The 22,295-nt window shown below is 41.2% G+C and overlaps 1 protein-coding gene across 4 annotated transcripts in view; it reads left to right on the top strand.

The window, feature by feature from the left end:
• Positions 1 to 22,295, top strand: part of DGKI (diacylglycerol kinase iota) — a 445,642-nt gene that overhangs the window by 151,678 nt on the left and 271,669 nt on the right. For all 4 annotated transcript variants that reach the window (XM_064373122.1, XM_021674149.2, XM_064373130.1 and 1 more), the window contains exons 2-3: positions 3,104 to 3,212; positions 14,394 to 14,489. In XM_064373122.1, the coding sequence (XP_064229192.1) occupies positions 3,104 to 3,212; positions 14,394 to 14,489 (205 nt within the window). The remainder of the gene's footprint in view (positions 1 to 3,103; positions 3,213 to 14,393; positions 14,490 to 22,295) is intronic.

Raw genomic sequence — 22,295 nt, forward strand, 5'->3', positions numbered from 1 at the left:
CATCTTCTACCACCAAGAAGAATTCAAATAGAAAAATAGCTTTCACTAACTTACATTTGAAGTCTGAGATATAATAAAACTATTTTCTTGTTTTGGAAGAAAGTGTGTATACATGTATGAATTATTGGAGACAAGGATTTGCTCCCATCGTTATTTAAAAGAATGGAAAGTTCTAATCAGAAGTTACTTCCTACACCCTGTTATACCTAAATATAGTTTTCCTATTTGTACGTCCTTTTGTGAGGCCAATTACAGTTACAAACTGGCAGCCAGTTTGATGTTTTTTACTTATTTTTTCTCCTAATTAATGTTTATGTGTGTAGACTTAAAACCAGCCTTACATTTGTATCCACAAAGAGAAATAAATGATTGACAAAAAGGCCTTATTTGTTTCTATTCTTAGGCTGGGAAAGAGTGTGATTTGACTGTAATTTCATTCAAGGTTAAATGTTTGTATGTCTCTTATTGTGTAGCCACATTGTCTTTCATAAACACATGTGGCTTGGAGCCTTGAATCCTAATTTGATTATTTCAGCAATTGGCTCCTCCTGTTAGTCCTAATTAGGAAGAGTAGCCAGGTTTCGGTGGTCAGAGTCTACCAGTTCTGATGAGTTAAACTCATTTGTCCTGTGGTTTCTACCGGTACCTGACAGTAGAATTTTATTTTTCTTTAAAAAATTTTTTAAATCAAAACTATCTGGGACAGTTAATGAAAAAATGAAAGATTTGTGTTTCTCTCATTAAAAACCAAGATTTAGGAATTCTTCAGCCATTCTAAGAGTTTGCACTTGGGTATGGTTTGGTACTTTCTGTAAGAACACTTAATATAGGTTGTGTTGACTGTTAAAGAATCAAATGTAGAACCTGTGTATTCCGACTCTTCAGAGATCTGATTTTCTTATGATGAAAACTGTAGCTCAGAGTCACCATACAGATCCCTTGAAAGCTGGAAAAAATCCTAATAAATGCTAAAGAAAGTTCCTTCAATATAGATGGAGGAAAATTGTTTTGAAATGACAGATCACTGTATAAGATTTTTCCACTGTTACTTTCTTACTGCTCTATGGTACGGAATATGCTTTGGGGTGAGGGGCCAAAATTGATGTTGCCAATTATTTGCTTGGGTGAAAGTGAGGAATGAGAATATTGTGTCATCATTAAAGGCCTTCATCTTCATAATGACTCTTTCGGGGGTTATATAAAGCAAGTACATTGTCTGCTACCCAGTGGGAGCTTTTGAAAGCAGGCTACCAACAAGCTCGATGTGATCGCTTCCAACTACTGAAGTCCTACCCACTATTTCTGGGACTTCCTGTATAGGAATACAAGAGACTTAAAAAAACCCCAAAGGTCTAGACACTTGCTGAGCTTTCTGACGTTATGGTAATTGATTAATGGTTGCACAATCCTAGACTGTTTACTGGCTTCTACTCAGCATTTCCTCAGGCTTGGGGGCTACTGTTCATCTTGCTCAACTTTGCAGATTCTATTTTTGGAGAGAGTTTGCAGAGGCCACTGAGCAGGATGGAAAAATTACCTGCCCTTTACGTTTCAAGAAAGCTTTTAAATTCTGCTCCTATTCCTTCCCCTTTATGTGGGACATGTTTCTTTTCCTTTGGCGACCCATTTGTGATGGGATTCACCACAGATCTGGCCATCACTGCTTTCCTTTTCTCCATTCCACTGTCTGGAGCCTTGTTCTTCTGTGTAGTCCAAGGGGTTGAGGAGTCTGAGGAGCTGGGCCTCTCTGGGGATCCAGGGTGTCTGCAGGCCTAGTCTCAGAGATGGCAGATTCTTACTGCAGTGTTCAGGTCATATGAGAGTAGCTGCAGAGAGCCAAATGGAGATAAAGTAAATAATGAAATTGCTGATGTTTTCTTTAGAGCTCCCTTGATGGGCTTTGGAAAGTTGTGGTCCTAGCCGCCCAAATGTACACGCCCCATAGAGCAAAGTTTAAGAAGTTTAGTGCACCAAAGAGAACTTTGAGAGTGTGTGTTAATGCAGATTCCTGTGCCTCACCCTCCAACTGATTCAGGACTCAGAGATGCAGCATCACAAAACCCTCCTGATTCTACTTCAGGTACTTCTCAGACCACACTTAGATACTATTAGAGGAAAAGCCCCTCTCCCTTTTAGGAAGCAACTTAGTTAAATCACAAATCAGCACTCACGTTTAAGCTCTAGACTGTTGTGAAGCATTTTTCATGAGGCTGTTCAGAAATTGAACTTCCATGATTCCTGATAATCCCACAGATCTCCCTAGGTGATCCCTGCTTTTTTTCTTCTTGCTATTCTTATTCTCACCACTGTGCTCTGACTGTTCCTCCCTTCCCTTTGCTCAGCAATGATCATATTTATGTTGCTAAAGTAGCCCCTTTTGTTTCATTTCTTTGCAGACTCCGATCGGGGCTATCTCAACTTCTCCTGATTCATACCCTCCTTTCTGACCTGAATTCTGTTATGTTCCATTCAACAAATCTAAAATCTCATTAGTGTTTAGGCTTTATCTTATTGTGGGTCTTGGTAAGACGTTGGTTGTGCAATTTCTTGACAGATGCAAAGCAGGCTTTTCCCATTTAGAACCTCAAGTTTATGTAGTCCTCTACAGGGGTAAGGAGGATAGGGAAAGGTGGATATTCTTGAGAGGAGAGCAAAATAATAATGAACTTTCAGCTGTAACCACCGTGGAGAGTGCTCCCCTGGTAAATGGAGGAATTTCAATAGGAGACTCACAAACCCATTTTTCTTCCTTTTAGTCTCTGGCAATCTTAAAGTTATTCAAGTATGGTGGCTGCCCAAACCCTAGGTCTTTTTCCGTAAATGAAGAGTCAAGACCTTTGTTCTTTCCCTCTACTTTAATTTTTGGTTCTCAAGCAGTATTTCCCCCCAGTGGTCCCCTCAATCGCCCTGTCTTTTGGGACCTGCTACCCTCTATTGACACCATGCACTTTAGAGAGGTATATTTCAATACATTGGTAAAGGTTTTCAGATTTGGAAGACTAACTCAGGCATTGTTTCTACCCCATGGGAAATTTCGAGCTCTGTATGAGATTCTGACATTGGTTTTTCTTTGTTTTTGTTTTTGTTTTTCTTCTTGCTGCAGGAAAGCAATCTCCCGGGCAGGCCTCCAGCATCTGGCTCCTGCACATCCCCTCAGCCTTCCTGTGGCAAATGGTCCAGCCAAGGAGCCCAGAGCGACTTTGGACTGGAGTGTAGGTGTTGGCTTTTTCGTTTAAACATCACTTCAGTGCATGTTTTGTGTCTCTCACTGTCAGGATTCCTCTAGCTACAAGGAAGACTTGCTTAATAATTTTCAACACTGCCCACTGACCTACCCTCAGATACCTTAGCTGCAGCTCCATTTCCAAACTCCTATGAGCATAGCTCCTTTATATGAAGTCAGATGTGTTCAAGACAGATGAAAGCTTCCCGAATCATTTGAAGCACTACTGCAGCTGTAAGATAAAAAGTACCTCATGTGCATGCTTTATTGGTTCCTGCCAAATTGACAATGAATAGAGCTTACCCTTAGATCATGCAATCTAAGTTTTGATTTCCTCAGCTTGAGCTGAGTTTTTCTGGGTGTTTTTTTTCCAGAGGATTACAGGCACTTCGTGTCATTCTACTGCTTTTCCTTCCTCCCCCCAACCAAAGGTAGATGGGTCTTGCATTAGTAGGTTGGGTATATGAACTGATATGAACATTTTAACCATAACACACTCACAAAAATTATTAACTTGACTTGAAGATTACACTCTGAAATTCCTTAGTTGATTACGTACATTTATTGAGAGTCTTCAATGAGTCAAGTTCTTAGCTGAGGAACTGTTTCTAACTGTAGACCCAAAGGCTTTGTCCCTTCCTGAAGCAATGGGAGGAAAAGGTATCAAGGGAGAGAAGGGCTTCCCTGAAGTTCTGCCAGCCTTCCCTGATGATGAACCTTGCTTAGCACTTTTCATTGAGTTTGAATAGAGGGGGATAATCCATGTTCTTTTTCTCCACATGAAAGAGAAAGGTGGGGTGGTGGAAAGGAGACCTGTGCCATGATCTGATATCCTCTGTACTATAACATTTCTTCCTCTCCTCTCTTATTGACATCCTACATTTTGGATGCATGCCAGTGTAAATGCTGCCCACATTTATGAAGTGCCTGGCAAAAGACTGGATGTACCTGAACTACAGCTTCTTCCTTGGTGGAGATACTGTTATACTGAGAGTGTTCAGATGCTGCCTGACCCTGTTGAATTGGTGTATAGAAAGGATATTCCTTTCCTGGAGTTTTCTCCTTTATTCTGGGATATTTAGTAAATTCTTAACCTATAAGAGAGTATATTTGTACCAGTGTTTGCATAATTAAACATAATTAAATGCATAAACATAAATAAAACCTAAGAGGGCTATGCATGGAGCAATGATGAAAGTGTGTCATACATCAAGGAACAGGAAGAGTTAGTTTAATATTCATGACGATCCAAACCATCCTGTAGTCTACAGCAGCAGGGCCTTCTTTGAGGTGAGAGATTCTAATGAGGGGTAGGTTAATCAAGTTTAAATTAATTAAGTGTCCTGCCTGAGTCAGAGCTTGGCTGCAAGGTATTATTTTCTGATTCCTGTAGAGAGATACATACTCTAATATTTCATCAAAATGGTATTTTTGGCCAGTGGTGGGAGGCTGCAGTATAGGATGAGGGAAGAACAAATAGGAACTAAGGCTGGGTTTTTCCATAGTGGTCTTTTATCCCTCCTTCCCTCTTCTTCCCTTTTCTTTGATTGTGGATACCCCATCTTGGAGGTCTGTTGAAACTATGGCAAGGCATGAAACACTTAGGTAACATTTAACAATGGAGGGGAAACCGAAAGCCTATCCTGAAGACAGTCCATCTGAGGGCTTAGAGATCTGATGTGTAAGGAGTTATGAGATGTTACTCTGGAAAAAACCCAATATATTTGTGAGTTGACTTTGGTGTTAGCAAACAGAAACCAAACCGTGACCAACACACTACACTCCTTTATTACAATTATGTAAAGCATTTGTTTCAGAAGAGAGGAAAAAGCAGATTGTTGAAAATGTTTCAGTGACTTTTTCTTTAGCTAAGACTTTAGGTTACTTGTGTTACTTTAGTTTGCTCTTCTGTTCAAGGGGCCAACCAGGGATTTCTTTGTTCTGTTTAAAGTGCGAGAAGAGTCACCGTCTCTGTGCCTTCCCTCTCCTCCACCCCCTTGTTTGGTTCCCTCATCTCCTACCATTAGTCCACTCTTCTGGACTCAATGATGGAAATGAGCAACGTTTACTTATTCAGCATTACTATTTATTGAGCAACGATTGGGGTTGGAGCCTCTTTGATCCTTTCAAATAAAAAGGAAGGTGGCAGGAGCTTATAAAAAGGTGGGGGCAACTCCAGTCTCTTGCCTTTGGTAAGGTAAAGGGCCCCAATAGGGCTAAGTCGTGCTTCTGAGGGTCTTGACCACAGTGGCAGACAGGGATCCAGCAGGGATGATGAGGGTTCTGTTATTTCCTTTCCCACCTCACTTGACTCTTGGGTTGAAATTCTCTCTGCTCCATAACCTTTGATTCAGGGGAATGAATGGGGGTCACCTTAAAGGCCTCTGCTACTATGACTCTCTGGCCTATGTTACTCTATTCTTCTACCTTCATCTGTAAGGAAACAGATTATAAAAAACCGTTCACTGTGTGTCTGAAGTTATAAAGTAAGTCAGAGTGAACCTGGAATTAGGATCTCAGTCCCCAAGTTTCTACTTATTGTGGAATCCCAAAAGGGCCGTGTTCTGACACTAGCCTATGTGTCAAAGTCATCTGAGGGGACACAATTACTTCCTAAATATACTTTGGCAAATGGCTTTGAGGAGAAGTCTATTTGTAGGGTGCTTGAGACATAGGTGAGCACTGATTTAGTGAGCCTAGACCTTAGGCACCTGCACTTCTTGGCCAGGAGGGTGCTGTTCTAGCAGACAGTTTTAGTGATTTGAGTACATGAACTTAATAATTTTCTTTAAGTATTCCATTTTTATGTTCTCATTTCCTTGTTTGTGATATATACAGTCTCTCTCTCTCTCTCTCTCTCTCTCTTTTAGTTTTAGTTTGCTTCTCAAAATCCCAAGCATTCTCTCTTGCTGTGTTTTACTCAAATGGCTTATTATGACTTTTAGGATTCTCTGCCCCACATGGGCTAATTCTTTGAAGATTTTTTTACCCATAGATATTTACTGAGGCTGCCTGTGCACAGTCATTTCTCTCCGTGCATGTCAGGGATAGAACCTGTAGCATTGGTGTGTGGAGAGTATCCAGATCAGTCTTCTGTATGGTGCCTGAGTCTTCTATTGACAGCAGTGGACACTGGGCTCAACTCAGTCTGAAAATTGCTATTTCCTCTAGAGATTTTCTCTTTTGCTCTCTGCCAAGCCGTGCTCATCTTTTCAATCAAACCGATTCTATTTATCTGATGTACTCTTTGCTTTGTATCCTCACAATACCTCTCTGTTCATAGTGCATTGTCTCACAAATTTTAGAACCAAATTCATTTTTTTTTTGTTTGACTTTCTTATTTATGCTGTCAGATTTTAGGCTGCTTAAAAGGAGGGGCAATGTTTTCTGCTTGTTTTCTGTTCACAGTGGAGAGCGCAGCGTCATAGACCTAGTAGCTGCTTGGTTACTGATGTCGGGAGGAACTGATTACACTTTTTCTGCTCAATCAATCAGTGAGAAGGGGATATTTCACTGGGAGTTGACAGGCACTCAGATAATCTCCAGTTCCTGGAAAGCTTGGTAGGCATGACTCCAAAGTCTGCTTGAAAAATAAATGGATTTATGCTGTTTTAATCCTAAGTAACTCTCTTTAAATTTCCTTCCTAATTCAACGCATTGTGTTAGATCTTAAGGCGCCCACAGTACTTTGCTCTTCCTACTCTTCACAAGGGCATCCTCTTTTCACCTCCACAGTGACAACCTGCCACAGCTGCCCCCTCTGACACTGGATGATGCCTGTCAGCCAAGCCAGTTGGGGTAAAACAAGTTAAATTACTAGAAAGGAAGGAAGTAATGCCTAAAAAGGAAAAATAGTCTCATCTCCTGGGATGGTTTCCAAGTTCCCAGTTTAGAGAGAATTAGTCCATTTAGAAGTGTGTCTGTTCCACAGATAATGTGTATCTTCTTTTAAATGTCACATCTCCCATGCAATGGAGACTTCATTTGGACTTACAGCACTCTTCCCTGTTTGTAGAATTGCAGCAGAGAGCCCAGGAAGTGTGTCTCCCATCTGTCCCCACTGTTTCATAATTTGTTTTTGCCCATTACCCTGCCTAAAACAACCCCCTGAACAGTGGTGGAAAAGCCACCAAGATCTTTCTTAAAGGGCACATTGGTTTTAAACCCAGCACCCTTGATTTCATTTTGTTTTCCTTCCTCATTGGCAAACTGTCTTCAGTCCCAAGAGCTGCAGAAAACAGAGCCTCAACACACACAAAGCCAGATCTTCAGTCCAAAGCACCTTTCCTTTCTGATTCTAAGAAAAGAAACACGTTCTCTGAGGCATTTAGAAACATCACACAGTTGGTGCACTGCCTCACAGTTTGGTTCAGGGACAAGATTAAGGAACTGGAGTCTTCATGTGGAATTGGTTTAAACTGGGTTATGAAACTAGGTCATCTTATCTTTAGAAACCTTGAATGAAAAGCCAGAAGGAGGCAGGGGTGTGTGTGTGTGTGCATGTGTGTTTGTGTGTGTGTGCTTGTGTATGTGCGTGTGCGCTTGTGTATGTGCATGTTCTCATTTCAGACCTGTTTCCTGTGGGTCCTAGGAGACCTGGACCTTCATTTCAAGCTTCAGACCCCTGCTTTTTGTCAGGTCTAAGTGTCATCACCCACAGCCCCCACTGCCCCCACTGCCCCAAATCTTACCCTGCTCCCATCCCCATTTCAAAAAACTGAAGTCAGAGTAATCGATAAATGAGACTGTTGAGCAGAGCATAAGGAACTACTGCTCGCTGTAAATCAGTGGAGATCCCGGTCCTGGTCAGCCATGTAAATAGAGGGATAGATCGACCTCAACTTCACAGACCCTCACCATTCCTTTATTTTCTGAGAATGGGAGAGTTTTTAAATCTAATCACCCTGGCTGCTGAGGGAAATCGTGGAATCCTATAACTTCGCAGATCTGTGAGAAGTGTCTAGGTCTAATCTTCTGCGTCTAGGCAAGTGATTATCTAAATGAACACTGTCCAATAGAAATAGATATGAACTTTAATGATAAATCTTCTAGTAGCCACACTTTAAAAAATGAAAAGAAATAGGTAAGATTAATTTTAATTCCATATTTTATTTAACCAAATGTATTCAAAATATTATTTCAACATGTAATCAACGTAAAAATTATTAGTGAGATGTTTTACATTTTTTTCACACTAAATCTTCAAAATCTGCTATGAATTTTACAAAGAGAAGCACATCTCAATTAGTGCTAACCATATTTCAAGTCCTCGGTAGCCACGTGCATGTTGTATAGCACAAATCTAAAATATCCAACAGTTTGTTATCAGTTATTATCTTGAAGATTTTCAGGGGGAGGCAATCCATCCTTTTTCCTTTTTGATTTTGTAAGGACATTTATGTAGGATACATATTTATAATTCTCATTGTTTCAAAACATTTTTGTAAGTGAGTGTCTTCATTTTGTGTGGAGTATTTGCTGCTGTGTGAGCATACTCTTTATCTGTATTATTCAGTCTCAAACACTTGCCTCACCTTTGTCTTTTTACCTATAACCATTACTAGAATTTTGGTGGCACTTGAGCAAGAAAACATGCCTATATCTAGAAATCTGTGTTTATGTCTATCTAAGTGAATCTCCACTCTTAGATAAATAGATCTATTGATGTAAATCTATCAACGTAAGTATGTGTATAGCTATACGGACTTGTCTCAGCACTCACCAGTACAGGAGAAGTGTTATCTTTGTTTAGAAATAGAGTTATTTTTCTGTCTGGCACATATGGATACTCTTTGAGTTGTGTACTATTTGAGATGGTATTTCAAGATGCATGTGTAGAGAAGAGAGAAAGATGTTTCCAGGTAGGGACAGTAGAATGAACAAAAACATGGCACCAAAAAGGAAATGCAGGGTATGTTTCAAGAATAGTGACAGGGAGCCCAGTGTAATGGCATACACCTGTAATCCAGCTACTCAGGAGGCTGAGGTGGGAGGATTGCTTAACTCCAGCAGTTTGAGGCTGCAGCAAGCTGTGATGATATCACTGCACTCCAGCCTGGGCAACAGAGCAAGGCCCTGTCTCAAAAAAAAAAAAAAAAAAAAAAGAGTGACAAGAACAGGGATAAAAGAATGAATGATTGATGCTGCTATTGGAGTCTAGTATGCCAGATTGAATTTGGATTTTATTTTATAAATAAGGAAACGTCTAAGCATTCCAAACAAGGGACAGGCACAATCTTGGCTCTCTTTTGGGGGAACTCAGTTTATACTAATGTAAAATAAATCAGAGAAGGTGTCAGAGTTCAGAGCAGAAGAAACCAGGACTCTGAAATTAGATGCACTGCCTAGCGTTATAGTGAGTAACTGGGGGTAGGTTCAGATAATGAAAAGAAACCCAGACAAAACTAAAAGCAAAGGGAAGAGGCCTGCATTTATTGGGGTAAATGAGGCTCTGCAGCAAATAAAATGTCTACTGCGTTCTTGTGCCAATGCCACCCAGTCTAGACACCTTTATGCAGGATTCAAGACTACCTTATCTCTGACATCAGTTACTGAAATGTGTAATGGCTTAACACAAGAGAGGTTGTGTCTCACCCATGTCATAGACCAAGACTATTCCAGGTGGTTGGGTTGGGAGTCAGGCCCTTTCACACACAGATATTCAGTGACCCATGCTGAGGATCGCTCTGATATCTCACCAAGAGGATTCCAAAAGGCTGACTTTCCAATTGACCAGTGAGATAAAAGTGTGGGAGAATGCATGTGGGAGGATTTAATGGAACAAGTCTAGAATTTCTACTTCTGTTTCACTGTTCAGAATTTGGTCACATGGCTACGCTTAATTGCAAGGGAGGCTGGGGAAATAAAATCTAACTGTGTGTCCATGAAAAGGAGAAATAATTTTTTGAGAAATGGCTAACAGTCTTGACCACAAAGACCAAGGAGAGAAATGTAGTTAATGCCAACATCTGTGGATTAGGAGGAAGAAGGGCAATTAGAGAGTAACAGCAACAACAATAATAAATATAATGAACATCTATTAACTTCTTGTTGTATGCGGAACATTGGGCTTAAACATCATTGTAGTCCTGTAAAGAAGGTACAGTGATTTTTATGTGACTGATGAGTAAAATAGGGTTTGGCGAAGTGAGAAGGGCCCTAAGTCATACAGCTATTAGGCAACAAGTCTGACTCCAAAGCTCATGTTGATTAACATGGAGCTGGAGAAGGGTTTATGAGAACTGTAGGAAGAAAACAAAAATAGTTCATTTGTCTACTGCATTCTTGTGCTAACGCCACCCAAGCTAGACACCTTCATGAGGACTCAAGAGTCCCTGAGACCAGCCTCTCTTCTGACATCAGTTTCGAGTTTGGGAATCCCCAAGTCCACACTCAGGTTCAGTAACTCACTAGAAACATAGAATTCCCTGAAAGCTGTGAATACTCACATTTATGGTTTATTACAGCCCTTTCCCAGGAGAGTCATGGTTCACTAGCTAACCTCTCCCAGCCATTATGTGCTATAATACACACGGTGTAGTGCCGAGCCGAACCTTGATGTCCAGTTTTAATTGGGGGTTGGTCCTGTAGGCAGTGTTGACTACCCATTTGGTTAACATTAGCCTCTAGGCCCTGTGGGGGTCAAGCTGATACCCTATGGCCCAAGGTCCCCAGACAAACAAAAACCCTCTTATCAGGCAGGACATTCCATGGGCTTAGAGATTACTTTCCTGGAGCTGAAAGCTCATTGCTTTATCAGTAGGTTTTGACATTTTACCCACTGCTACATTTTAGACTTCACTTTCTAAAATAGTTGGTGGGATTTTGCTGTGGTTTCCCTTGTATTGGCTGTTACTACTATGCATTTAGTTCCATCTTCTCTGGTAGATTTTACTTTGTTGATGAATATAGAATCTCAGTGCCTGGTACCAATGGTATTGAATAAAGGATTGTTGAATAAATTGTAGAATAATAAAATGAAAAAGCATTATTCTGTATAAATGGTTATAACTTAGAATTGGAGAAAAGTTTCCAGTAGTAGAATATTTTAGATTGTGTGGACCGATTTGTTTAGGACATCTTGCAATGAAGTGCCTTTCTGCTTTATTTTTTAATGTTCTTGTCATCCATTACTATCTGAAAACTTTTAGGGTCTGAACCCATAGCTATGCTTCTCTTTCCTCTGCTGTTGTCCCACAAGACTGACCGTGAGGTGAAGCTTATTTTCCCGTTGACTTCCTTGAAAAAAATCGAACATGACTTGCAACAGGGAAAAATTACCTGTAGAGATAAAGAAGTTTTGGTGAACAGATGTCCACACTTTGATGTACAGGGCAATGATCCTGTTCAGTGTTGCTCTCGCTTTAGGAATGGATTCGAGCTACTAGGAGATGTGGATGGCACACTCCCACCTAGGTCTCCCTGTGCATTATCCTGGAGCCCTGGATGCCTATATCCCTAGTCACCTTCACCTTCTCCTGTCCCTTCCTGACTCACATCTGCGGTCCAAGACTTGGACTCACCTTTCTTGGATCCTGAAGCAGCTAGGTCACATGTCACAATACAAATTTTGGTTGTTCTTACCCCAGAATTGTTTGAGTCACTAGGCCCTGAAAGGAAAATGTGTTCTATCTGAATCTGAAGAAATACATTTATTTTAAAAGATGGGTGACACTTGGTATTTTTTCCCAGCAAATGTCATTTGGGGTGTGTGTGTGTGTGTGTGTGTGTGTGTGTATTTGAGTTGGAGTATCAATCCATTGCCCAGACTGGAGTGCAATGGCGTGATCTTGGCTCACTGCAACCTCTGGCTCCTGGGTTTCAAGCAATTCTCATGCCTCAGTCTCCCAAGTACCTGGGATTACAGGTGCCCACCACCACACCCGGCTAATTTTTGTATGTTTAATAGAGATAGAGTTTCACTATATTGCTCAGGTTGGTCTCAAACTCCTCGCCTTAAGTGATCTGCCTGCCTCAGCCTCCTGAAGTGCTGGGATTACAGGCGTGAACCACTGTGCCTGGCCATTTGATGTATATTTCTGCTTTGCTGTACTAAGCTTTAGGATTCAGAGGGCTATGGTGTGGATACTTCTGGAGTAGGTTATAATAAAAGTGGCTCATGTATCAGATGGGTTTCTAAATTACATGATTATTGTATAAAATTTCTTATTTAAGTCATCTGCTCAGGCTGCTGTAACAAAATGCCATAGACTTGGTAGCTTAAACAACAGACTTCAATTCCCACAGTTCTGGTAGGTGGGAAGTCCAAGGTCACGGTGCTGGCAGATTCCAGTCCTGTGTAGAGTCTTCTTCCTCAATTGTAGACAGCTGCTTTCTTGATGTGTGCTCACATGACTTTTCCTTGGTGCGCTCCTGTGGAGAATCTCTCATGTGTCTCTTCTTGTAAAGACACTAATCCCATTATGAGGGCTCCACCCCCCATGACCTCATTACTTCCCAAAGTCTCATCTCCAGGTTCTATCATGTTGAGGGTGAGGGATTCAACGTAAGATTTTTTTTTTTTTTTTTCTGAGACAGAGGCTTACTCTGTTGCACAGGCGGAGTGCAGTGGTATGATCTTGGCTCATTGCAACCTCCATTTGCCAGGTTCAAGCAGTTCTCCTGCCTCAGCCTCCCAAGTAGCTGGAACTATGGGCATGTGCCACCATGCCTGCCAATTTTTTGCATTTTTAGTAGAGACAAGGTCTCACCATGCTGGTCAGGCTGGTCTTGAACTCCTGACCTTGTGATTGGAGTACCTCGGCATCCCAAAGTGCTAGGATTACAGGCGTGAGCCACCTCACCCAGATTTTTTTTTTTTTTTTGAGGCATAGTCTCACTGGAGTGCAGTGGCACAATCTCAGCTTACTGCAGCCTCCTCTGCCTCCCAGGTTCAGGTGATTCTCCTGCCTTAGCCTCCCGAATAGCTGGGATTACAGGTGCGTGCCACCACGCCCAGCTAATCTTTGTATTTTTTAAGTTGAAATGGGGTTTTACCATGTTGGCCAGGCTGGTCTCAAACTCCTGACCTCAAGTGATCTGCCTGCCTCAGCCTCCCAAAGTGCTGGGATTACAGGTGTGAGCCACCATGCCCAGCCAACATATGAATTTTGAGGGGATACAATTTAGTCCATAGCATCCCCCATAAAAAATAATTACATGCCCATTATCTGATGAATAAGATAAAAACAAGAGCAATTTTCCCTAATTGCTCTTGACATGGAGACAAGGGCAAGATATGGAGACTTAGTCTTGTTTCTTTATGGTTAATTTGATACAATACTTTCCCTAACAGCTCAGAGCCCCTTTTGAGCAAATGACCAAAATATACGATTAATATATAAATCTATAATTTCTAAGGTAATGTCCCATAAGAAGGAATGTGGAATTCTATTAATTATACTATTAAAAAACCAGTTTGCTCCCCTCTTTTCCCAATACCACACTACACATTTCTGGAAGATAGGATTGATGCTCATCAGGTCGTACATTTTAGCAACTCTGTTCCCCATCCAAAGTAGATAAATATTTTTAGAAGCAGTAACATGTAGTTTGAAAAATTGAGAAGTAATTGGGTGAAGACTTTACTGAATTAGTAAGATGCGAATTAGTAGAAACTTACTATGCTTTGGGTACACAGGGACTTGAACTAAGTTTTAAGAAGCCTCTGCCCTTAGAAATATAATTTACCTATTACTGGTATAACCATGTTTTCAAACTATCTTTACTTAAAATACTTTAATGCTACCATCTTCCTTTTTAGCTAATTCATAAGTTTATTCACGAAGCAAAGGCACATTTTAATAGAATTTTAGTCTCAATTGTCATGAAATTTGCAGTAGTGAGCCTAAGAGAATAAGGTTTGACGTTAAACTATTTAGAGGTGTTTTTTTCCTCATTTGTTGAATATATTTCAAAAATGACCACCTCTATGGTTAAAACAGCTATAAACCCAATGTCTATTTTAATTATAGCTCAAAGTTTTTCCAAACACCTTTCTCCCTTTTTAGAATTTTGGTAGAATCAACTCTAGCAATACTTTGAGGGGTAAAATGAGAAATGTTTAGATTCCTTGGTTTCACTAACTTTCTTCTATCCCAAATTTAAATTTGAAATAGTCTCCCTTACCCCGGGGAAAAAAATTGATGCCAGGTGGGTCTTTTTCCTGCAGGAGAATGCCGTGAATGGAGAACACCTGTGGCTGGAGACCAACGTCTCGGGAGACCTCTGCTACCTGGGAGAGGAGAACTGCCAAGTCAGATTTGCAGTGAGTGTGCGCTTTACGCTCTGGGCTCTGTCTTGCTGGGGAAGACCTGTGAATCTGAATGAATAGAGGAATTGCCTTGCCTAACTTTCCAAGGAGAGGTTTGGACAAGCCTGTCCTTGTGAGATGGAAACCTTCCCGGATGTTTTCCAGGTTTACAAAGAGAGTTTCTCAAGTTAACATGACTTTCAGGTTCTCACTTGTAATGGTTGTAGGATTCAATTATGCAGGCCAGACCTTGGTGTAATGTGTTACTTTAGAATGATGCCTAGGGTAGGTTTTTGTGTGTTTGTGGTGGGGGAGAGGGTCAATGTGGATGAGGTAGTGTCTGCTTATGGGGTTGTTGGGGTGGGCCATGGCCTGTATGTGGAGGAGGGGGCTCTGTCTGTAGGGCAGTGGCCCTAGTGGGAGCTTTACTGGTGGGTGAAGGTGGAAAGAGAGTGAAACACCTGTGGTGGGAGTGGTGTAGGCTAGCAAATAATCCAGACTAAGTTCTAGAGGATCCAGTTCTAGAAATAATATAAGCAATCAAGAGTCAGGTCAATTGGAGTAGCTTTTGTTGTTTAAAATCTGCTTTGTGTCCCTATTTAGAAGGGTTAAAGGGTTAAAATCTATTTAAAGGGTTAAAATTCTCTTTATGTTGTGAGGAAAGTGTGGTTGCCAGGTGGTGCATTGTGGAGAAATCAAAACTATAGTGTTGAGAAATTGAACTTAAAGTTTGTGTGTAGTTTTAAATGATTGGTCCAAACAGAGAGAAATGGGAAACTTAGGATAGTAAAGAAGAAAGAAAAGACATATTCCTTCTTATTTGGGGAAATGAGCACCTGAATTTATATAATTTATTCATTTTTTAAATATATTTGTTTATTATGTGAAAGAAATATTTGCAGCAAGATGTAGGGCCTTGAAATTGCAAATGAGTATGTTTTTGTTAATAACTAATAAGGAATAAATCGAATTTCCATCAAAACTTATAGAAGAATGTGTATGGCCCCTAGGGATTTTAAGCAGACTGCCTGAAAGCACGAAGCCCCAGAACCAAGACCTTTTCCGTTGCTTTAGCTGTTTTAATCCGTAGTTTGTAAGTTTCATTTGGAGAGTTTTGAGAGTTCTGGGCAGAACAGGGTCTGTTTAAGTGAAGTTGTGAATAAATGTCAGGGGAAGGCCCAGATGCTCAGGCTCCGGATTGGAAGTCGGGAAGCCTGGAGTTGAATCTCAGTGTTACTGCTTACTGTGTGACATTGAGAACTCATGACCTTTAAGCCTTGGCCACCTTCTAAAAAAGAGAGTAGAATTGAATTATTTTTAATTTTGCTTCTCGACCTGTAATTAATCATTTGCATCTCTTCTAATTTTGTTGTAAATTTAATTGACTTAAATATCAGGATTTCAACTTTATGCATATGTATTTTTAATTAAAGTATAATTGCATGGAATTTGATTAAATTAGCCAAATCCATGAGAAGCTCAGCTGTTTGGACTAAAATGCTATAAAGAATGAATTAACATTAGAGTCTTAGTTAATTGCATAAACACTGGTCTTGGGATGTAAGATGACATAAAATGGAAAAAATGAAAGCCAGTATTAGTTACATATATACTTTTGAAAAATTTCTACTGATGGACTCTGATTTGTTACAAAGTTATGCCTGATTTCCAAATTGCTCTCTTTAATCCCTTTCTGTTACTTTTCTTGGGAATGGCTACCTCTCTTGACAAATATATGAACAGATACATATATCCTCCTTCACCCTTGTATCAGTAAATAGCATTGCTATCTACTGAACATTGTTACTTGTTCACTAATATCTTTAGGCTAGGAAAAGCAACAAAGAGAATAAAGGAAATTTTAGGTAGAAATAGGAGGAAACAGAGTTGGGAACATTCTCAGTTTCCTTCTGAACCTTCCTAATAATTTCATACCAGGTACTTGGCCCTATTAACTATTTTATAAAATGTCTGAAAGATGAAGCCTTCTCCAAAAAATGTTGATTAAATGAAGGAATAAATCAGTGAGGAAGCTGAAGACCTAACTGCTATCAGTTTCTTAGAGCTCAGTTTACCTATAAAGTGGGGGAAACGCTGTTTTGAGGATTTGATGAGATGATGCATAGTAAGGACTTACTTGGCTCAGCAACATAATGAGTTAAAGGCAAAAACAAAACAAAACAAAACTCAAAACAACAACAACAACAACAAAAACCAGGAAGGAAAAGGACAGGAAATTTATAAAAGAACTACCAATTGCCAATAAATATCTGAAAAGTATAAACAAAGACATCCCAATTAAAACAACTCAGGAGTCAACTTCATGTGCCTATTAAATTTGCAAAGATTTATAAAATGGTAATACTTACTGCTGGTTGGTTTAGGCTGAAATGGGCAGTCTCATCATCGACTGCCAGGGGTGTAGGTGGATACACCGTCCTTCACAAGATTGACAGTGTGTACTAAAAGCACTGAAAATCCTCTCAGTCTCACTCCTCACCTCGCATTGTAAGGCACATGTCATCTCTGGGCATCCCATTTTGAGAGAGAGATTGGCAAGCAGCAGAGGACCCAGAGCAGGGTGCCCAAGTTGGCTCAGGGGATGGAAGCTTGTTGTAAAGAAATGTTAGATTACATGGGCTACAACTGAGTATTAGAAGGGAAGGCAGAGAGATGACTTCCAATATTTGAAGAGTAACTTTGAAGAAAAAAAAAGTGAGTTGCTATCTGTTGTTAGAAATGTAAAAGTCATAGAGATAGAATCCACCAATTCTAACTTTATAACAATAAATAAACATCACCTGGGAAACCTAACGATGCACACTCCTATTTCCCTCTTTGCTCCAAATGCTGATTTAGTATACTTGGAGCTGGACTTGGGAATCTGCAGTTTTGTTTTTTTTTTTGATGTAGTCTTACACTGTTGCCCAGGCCTGGGTGCAGTGGTGTGATCTCAGCTCACTGCAACCTCTGCCTCCTGGGTTCCTGCCTTAGCCTCTTGAGTAGCTGGGGTTACAGGTACACACTGACACACCCAGCTAATTTTTGTATTTTTAGTAGAGACGGGATTTCACCATGTTCACCAGGCTGATCTCAAACTCCTGACCTCAGGTGATCCACCTGCTTCGGCCACCCAAAGTGATGGGATTACAGGTGTGAGCCACCACACCTGGCTGGGAGTCTGCAATTTTAACAAGCACCTCAAATAATTCTGGTGCAGATGGTCTGCAAACCTAACTTTGAGAAATACTGTATGATAAGAAAGAAATTTGTCAGCCTGAGCTTCCCAGCAAAAGAACAAGGTATCTGGAGAGATTGACGGGAGGAATGTGTGTTTGTGGCTAACATGGGTGGCCATCTTTCAAGGATGCTGTAGTTGGGGACGCACAGCTGCCTTGGGGAAGAGGTCAGACACAGAAGTCTCCAGGGGAGTCTTTAGTTTAAATGCTCTGTTTGCTGTTTTCTTAGAACAGTTTTTTGGGGAAAAAAGTATGTATAAGTAGATTGTGTATTTATATTCTAATTTAATGAACCACCTTTGAAGAAAGCCTACCCATTGGGCCTGGGACCAAATTACCATAACCAGGTACTACCTGCAGGCTCCTTAAAAAGTACAGGCAGAGTGTGCTCAGGGGAGGCGTGACTCCATCAACTACGAAGTGCCTTTCACTCCTTCTCTATTTTAGCAAAGCAAATGTCACAAGTAGAAGTTAAGAGAAGGAAGAAGTCAGTGTGGGTTGAAGCAGATAGGCAGCTTCATGGAAATGGGGTTTGAGCTCAGTTTTGAAAGGTGGGTAAGATTTACGTAAGTGGGTTTGAAGAAGGAGAACATTTCGGGCAGGGAAGAGGAACATGAGCAAACTCACAGGTGGGTCAAGCTCTGTACAAAGGAGGTGGCAGCCATGAGCCATGCATGAGCTCACCAAAGAGCATATGTCAGAGGAAAATGGAAATAAGAGTGGAGTTAGGTTTTTGTGAACAAAAACTTGGAGTGCCTATCATAAATGCTGGTGGGCTTAGGCAGTGTGACCATGTCATACATTGTCTAAGCCAGGACACTTTTGAGGGTGAAAGTGGCTGCTGTTAATAATGATGACATAACATTAGGGGTAAAGCAGAACGGCATCACCCTAGCTTATGGGGACATTAGGGCATCTATGAAAACCAAAACGGCCCTACAAAGCCAGGACTTGCTGCTGCCATGTGGATTGATATTTGGGGACTGATATTGGAGGGTACTGAAAGCAAGGCAGTGCCTTCCAAAACCCTAGAACAGTTGTGGGAGAGGTTTTTCTCAAGCTTTGGGGCTAAACCATGTGACCTTTCCTGTTCTACAGTTCTCTGGTGGCGACATTTAATACAGTAGAATACCTGTGAGCACATACGTAATGGAATTAAATTTGTTCCCAAATTGGCAACAGCTCCCAAATTAGCAACTGTTTCTCTTTCTGATCTAGATAAAAGATAAGGCTGCAAAAGTAATGAAATTGAAGTAGAAAGATCACTGTTTCCCAGCTAATTATAGACATGAAGAAACCTGAAATAACATTCCAGCCAGAATCACTGTTGTTTGGTGACATTTATTTTTATGTACATTTATTCATTTATTCTGTCAGTGTTTGCGGGCTGGGTTCAGTGCCCCATGCCTCACCGTTTAGCAGGCACAGCTGGATAGAAACTGCTCTCATGCTCTGGGGCCAGGCTATACAAACATGTTTAGCCAAATATTTGTACCTAAAGGAACTCACCCTTCCAGTAGTAATCCCTGGAGCCCATATCAGTGTACACCTACTCTTAGACTTGAAAGAAACTTGCCTACATTGATATGCAAATGTTCACACCCACCATGGTCACACCGACCTGAATAGGCAACAGATCGGTAGCATGGGCGGTCAGAAGGAAACAGACTTCGTGTCGGACTCATCTGGGTTTGAAAGACTGTTCTTCTGTTTATGTACTGAGTAAAGTTGGGTCATATCACTTCACCTTTTTTTGCCTCAGTTTCTGGATTTAAAGTATCGCTACTAAGAGAGACCTCAGTGATTCTTATTTCTGGATGAGCATTATAGTCATTTATGCCATTTTACTTTTTAACATTATCTATAAAGTGTTGGTTCCCATTCTGGATGTACTGCATCCATTTCTAGGGAGTGGGACTGAGCATGATGTCAAACAAACAACCAGATCTACAGATGATTCTTGTTCACTGTCAGGGTAGGGAGACACTGATCCACTTCAGAAACAGAGTGTCAGCACCAAAAAAGGTGACCTGGTTCTCACACTTGGTGTATAGTGACTGTGATGTGCTGAATAGTGTGCTCCAAAAGATATGATGAAGTCCTGATGCCTTGTACCTCAGAATGTAACTTGATTTGGAAATAGTGTTGCTGCAGATGTAATTAATTAGGTTGAGTTGATACTGGAGCAGGGAGGGCCCTAATCCAGCATGACACACATCCTTAGGGGACACACAGGGATGCACACGCAGAGAAGAAGGCCGTGTGGTGATGAGGGCAGGAATTAGAGTGATGCAGCTGCAAGCTGAGGCCCTCCAAGGATTGTGGCTCTCCTCAGGAGCTAAGAGACAGGCGTGAAATTCATTCTCCCTCCAAGCCCTCAAAAGGGTGTTAAACCTTGTTGAAGTCTTAATTTTGGACTTCTAGCCTCTAGGAGTGTGAGAGAATACATTCTGTTGTTTTAAGCTGCCTGGTTTGGGTTTCCCACAGAACACCCATTGCCATTTTGTGGGAGCTTAGTAGTCAGTGGAAAAGTATCTGAGAAATGCTCACACAATGCTTTGCACTTTTCCTGGGATTCATACTCATCTCTGATCCATAACAATAACCTTTTGGGGTGGTCATATCGGGCCATTCACTTCTACCTGAAGGATAAAGGAAAGAAGAGTCCTAGAGGCTTCCTCACTATCCAGAGCTTTATGGTTCCTTTACCTTCTTAGGGCAGTGCTGGGAAACTAATGTAGTAACCATTCTATAAGGCGACTTACCTAGCCACGAAGATATCACAGTTACACAGGCTCGTGGACACGTGCGCACACAGGTGCTTCTACAGCAGGCTTGAGTGTTTAAGCTGAGTGGTATGTGGTTGTGGTATAACTGAGCAGACAGGCAGGTTGGTGTCAAAAGCTGGGAGCTGCAGGAAACACAGGAGGTAGATGGTGAGGTGAGTGAGCATGTAGGTTGTGTAAGAGGAAAAATGGAACTGTCAGGCTTCAGGATGCTGTTACCAGATATATCTTCCCTATTTTTAAATGTGCTCATGCCACCCTCTTTTCGTGGACCAGCTAATAGGTACTGCTTTGCTTTTGTTATTGTCTTGTTCTTGTATTTTGCTTTAGTCTTTTCCTTGTAGGTAATGTTTGGTGAAAATGGATTAACCCCACCTGTTAAGGTTTAATTCTAAGGTTTCTTCTCACATTGCTTGCAATTTGTCAAGTACAGTTTTATTGAGAAAGTAAATGAATTGCATTAGAGAGGCCATGTGATATGGGAATTGGAGAATTGGAGGGCGAGAGCTTCAGATCCAGAGACAAAAAGACATAGATAAAAATTCAAGTTCTGCCCTGCCTCTCTGAGCCTCAGATTCCCCTGTAAAGTAATGGTGATTAAATCTACCTCTCAGAATCAGTAGAGGGATAAAATCAGGTAACAAATGATTGTATTCATTTTCCTCCTCTTCCTACTATGGTTCAATGTCATGGAGTTGATCAAGTTAATTAGCAGGTTTGTTTGGACTTCGGCTTAACAAAGCCTTATATTTGGGATGATTCTGTCTATCCCAACATTAAGACTCTTACACCTTTATCTGTCATTTTGCTGCTGTGTGTACCATCCATATTCTTACCAGGTGACTTGGAACAACTGTGACAAATCAAAGTAACCCATTCTGTCATCTCATCTCACATGCTGTGTCTTCTTATTGGTGAATCAGAAGCCTCCTCCTTGTCTGCAATGGGATATCACAACATTTGCTCACAGGAATGCTGGCCATGTCCTTAGATTCTTGGAAGAAACTTTCAAGAAGAGTACAAGGGTCGCAGCTCTCTGCCCTATTTGAAGGAACCTTTCCGCTTTCTGTTGTTTAAAAATGAAAATGACTCCGAGCCCAGCTACACCTTGTCTGTTTCATCTCAGGAAGAATGAGCACCAGGCAGCAGCTTGTGAAAACGCTGGTTCCCATGCATCTGTGTGTTGTGGGTGAGAAGATGAGAGAATCAGAGCCCGACATGCATTGCGGGGGCCTTTCTGCCCCTCTGTTTATTCGGGTCTAGCAGGTGTGCACCACGGAGCACCAGCATTGGACTTAGAATGCACCAAGATCTGCCTGCATGCCGCTCCTGCTCTGTCAGCCTCAAATACCAGTTGTCTGGCACAGCAGATTGATGATCCACACCCCAGATGGCAGTTTGGTTGAGCTGGGTGCAGGCTGTCAGAGGGAACCACGTGTGTGGCAATAAAGCCCAAGAGGCAAAGCCAGCTCTTTGAGTTGTTTGGGTGCCAGCCATTCTCTGCCAGAGGCCTTTTTCACCATTAGGATATTGAGGATCTAATGAATCAAGATGACTCATAGAAAGTATAGCCATCAACAAAAATAAGAAAAGAATTTTCACTGACACACTCTCTGCTACTGACTTCCTAGTTAGTGTTTATGAGAGAGGAAGAGAGTGGGGTGCTCCCTGCGGTGGAATTAATGTCACCCATTATGTGTCTGGCCTGATGGCTCAGCATTTCCATGAGATCATCCACGTGCACACTTGGAACAGTGTCTGGCACACGGTAGGCCCTCAGGACCTGTTAGCCGTTG

This window comes from Aotus nancymaae, unplaced genomic scaffold (genome assembly GCF_030222135.1).
Source record: "Aotus nancymaae isolate 86718 unplaced genomic scaffold, 86718_ANA_hifiasm-v0.15.2.pri h1tg000002l, whole genome shotgun sequence".
Taxonomy (NCBI): Eukaryota; Metazoa; Chordata; class Mammalia; order Primates; family Aotidae; genus Aotus; species Aotus nancymaae.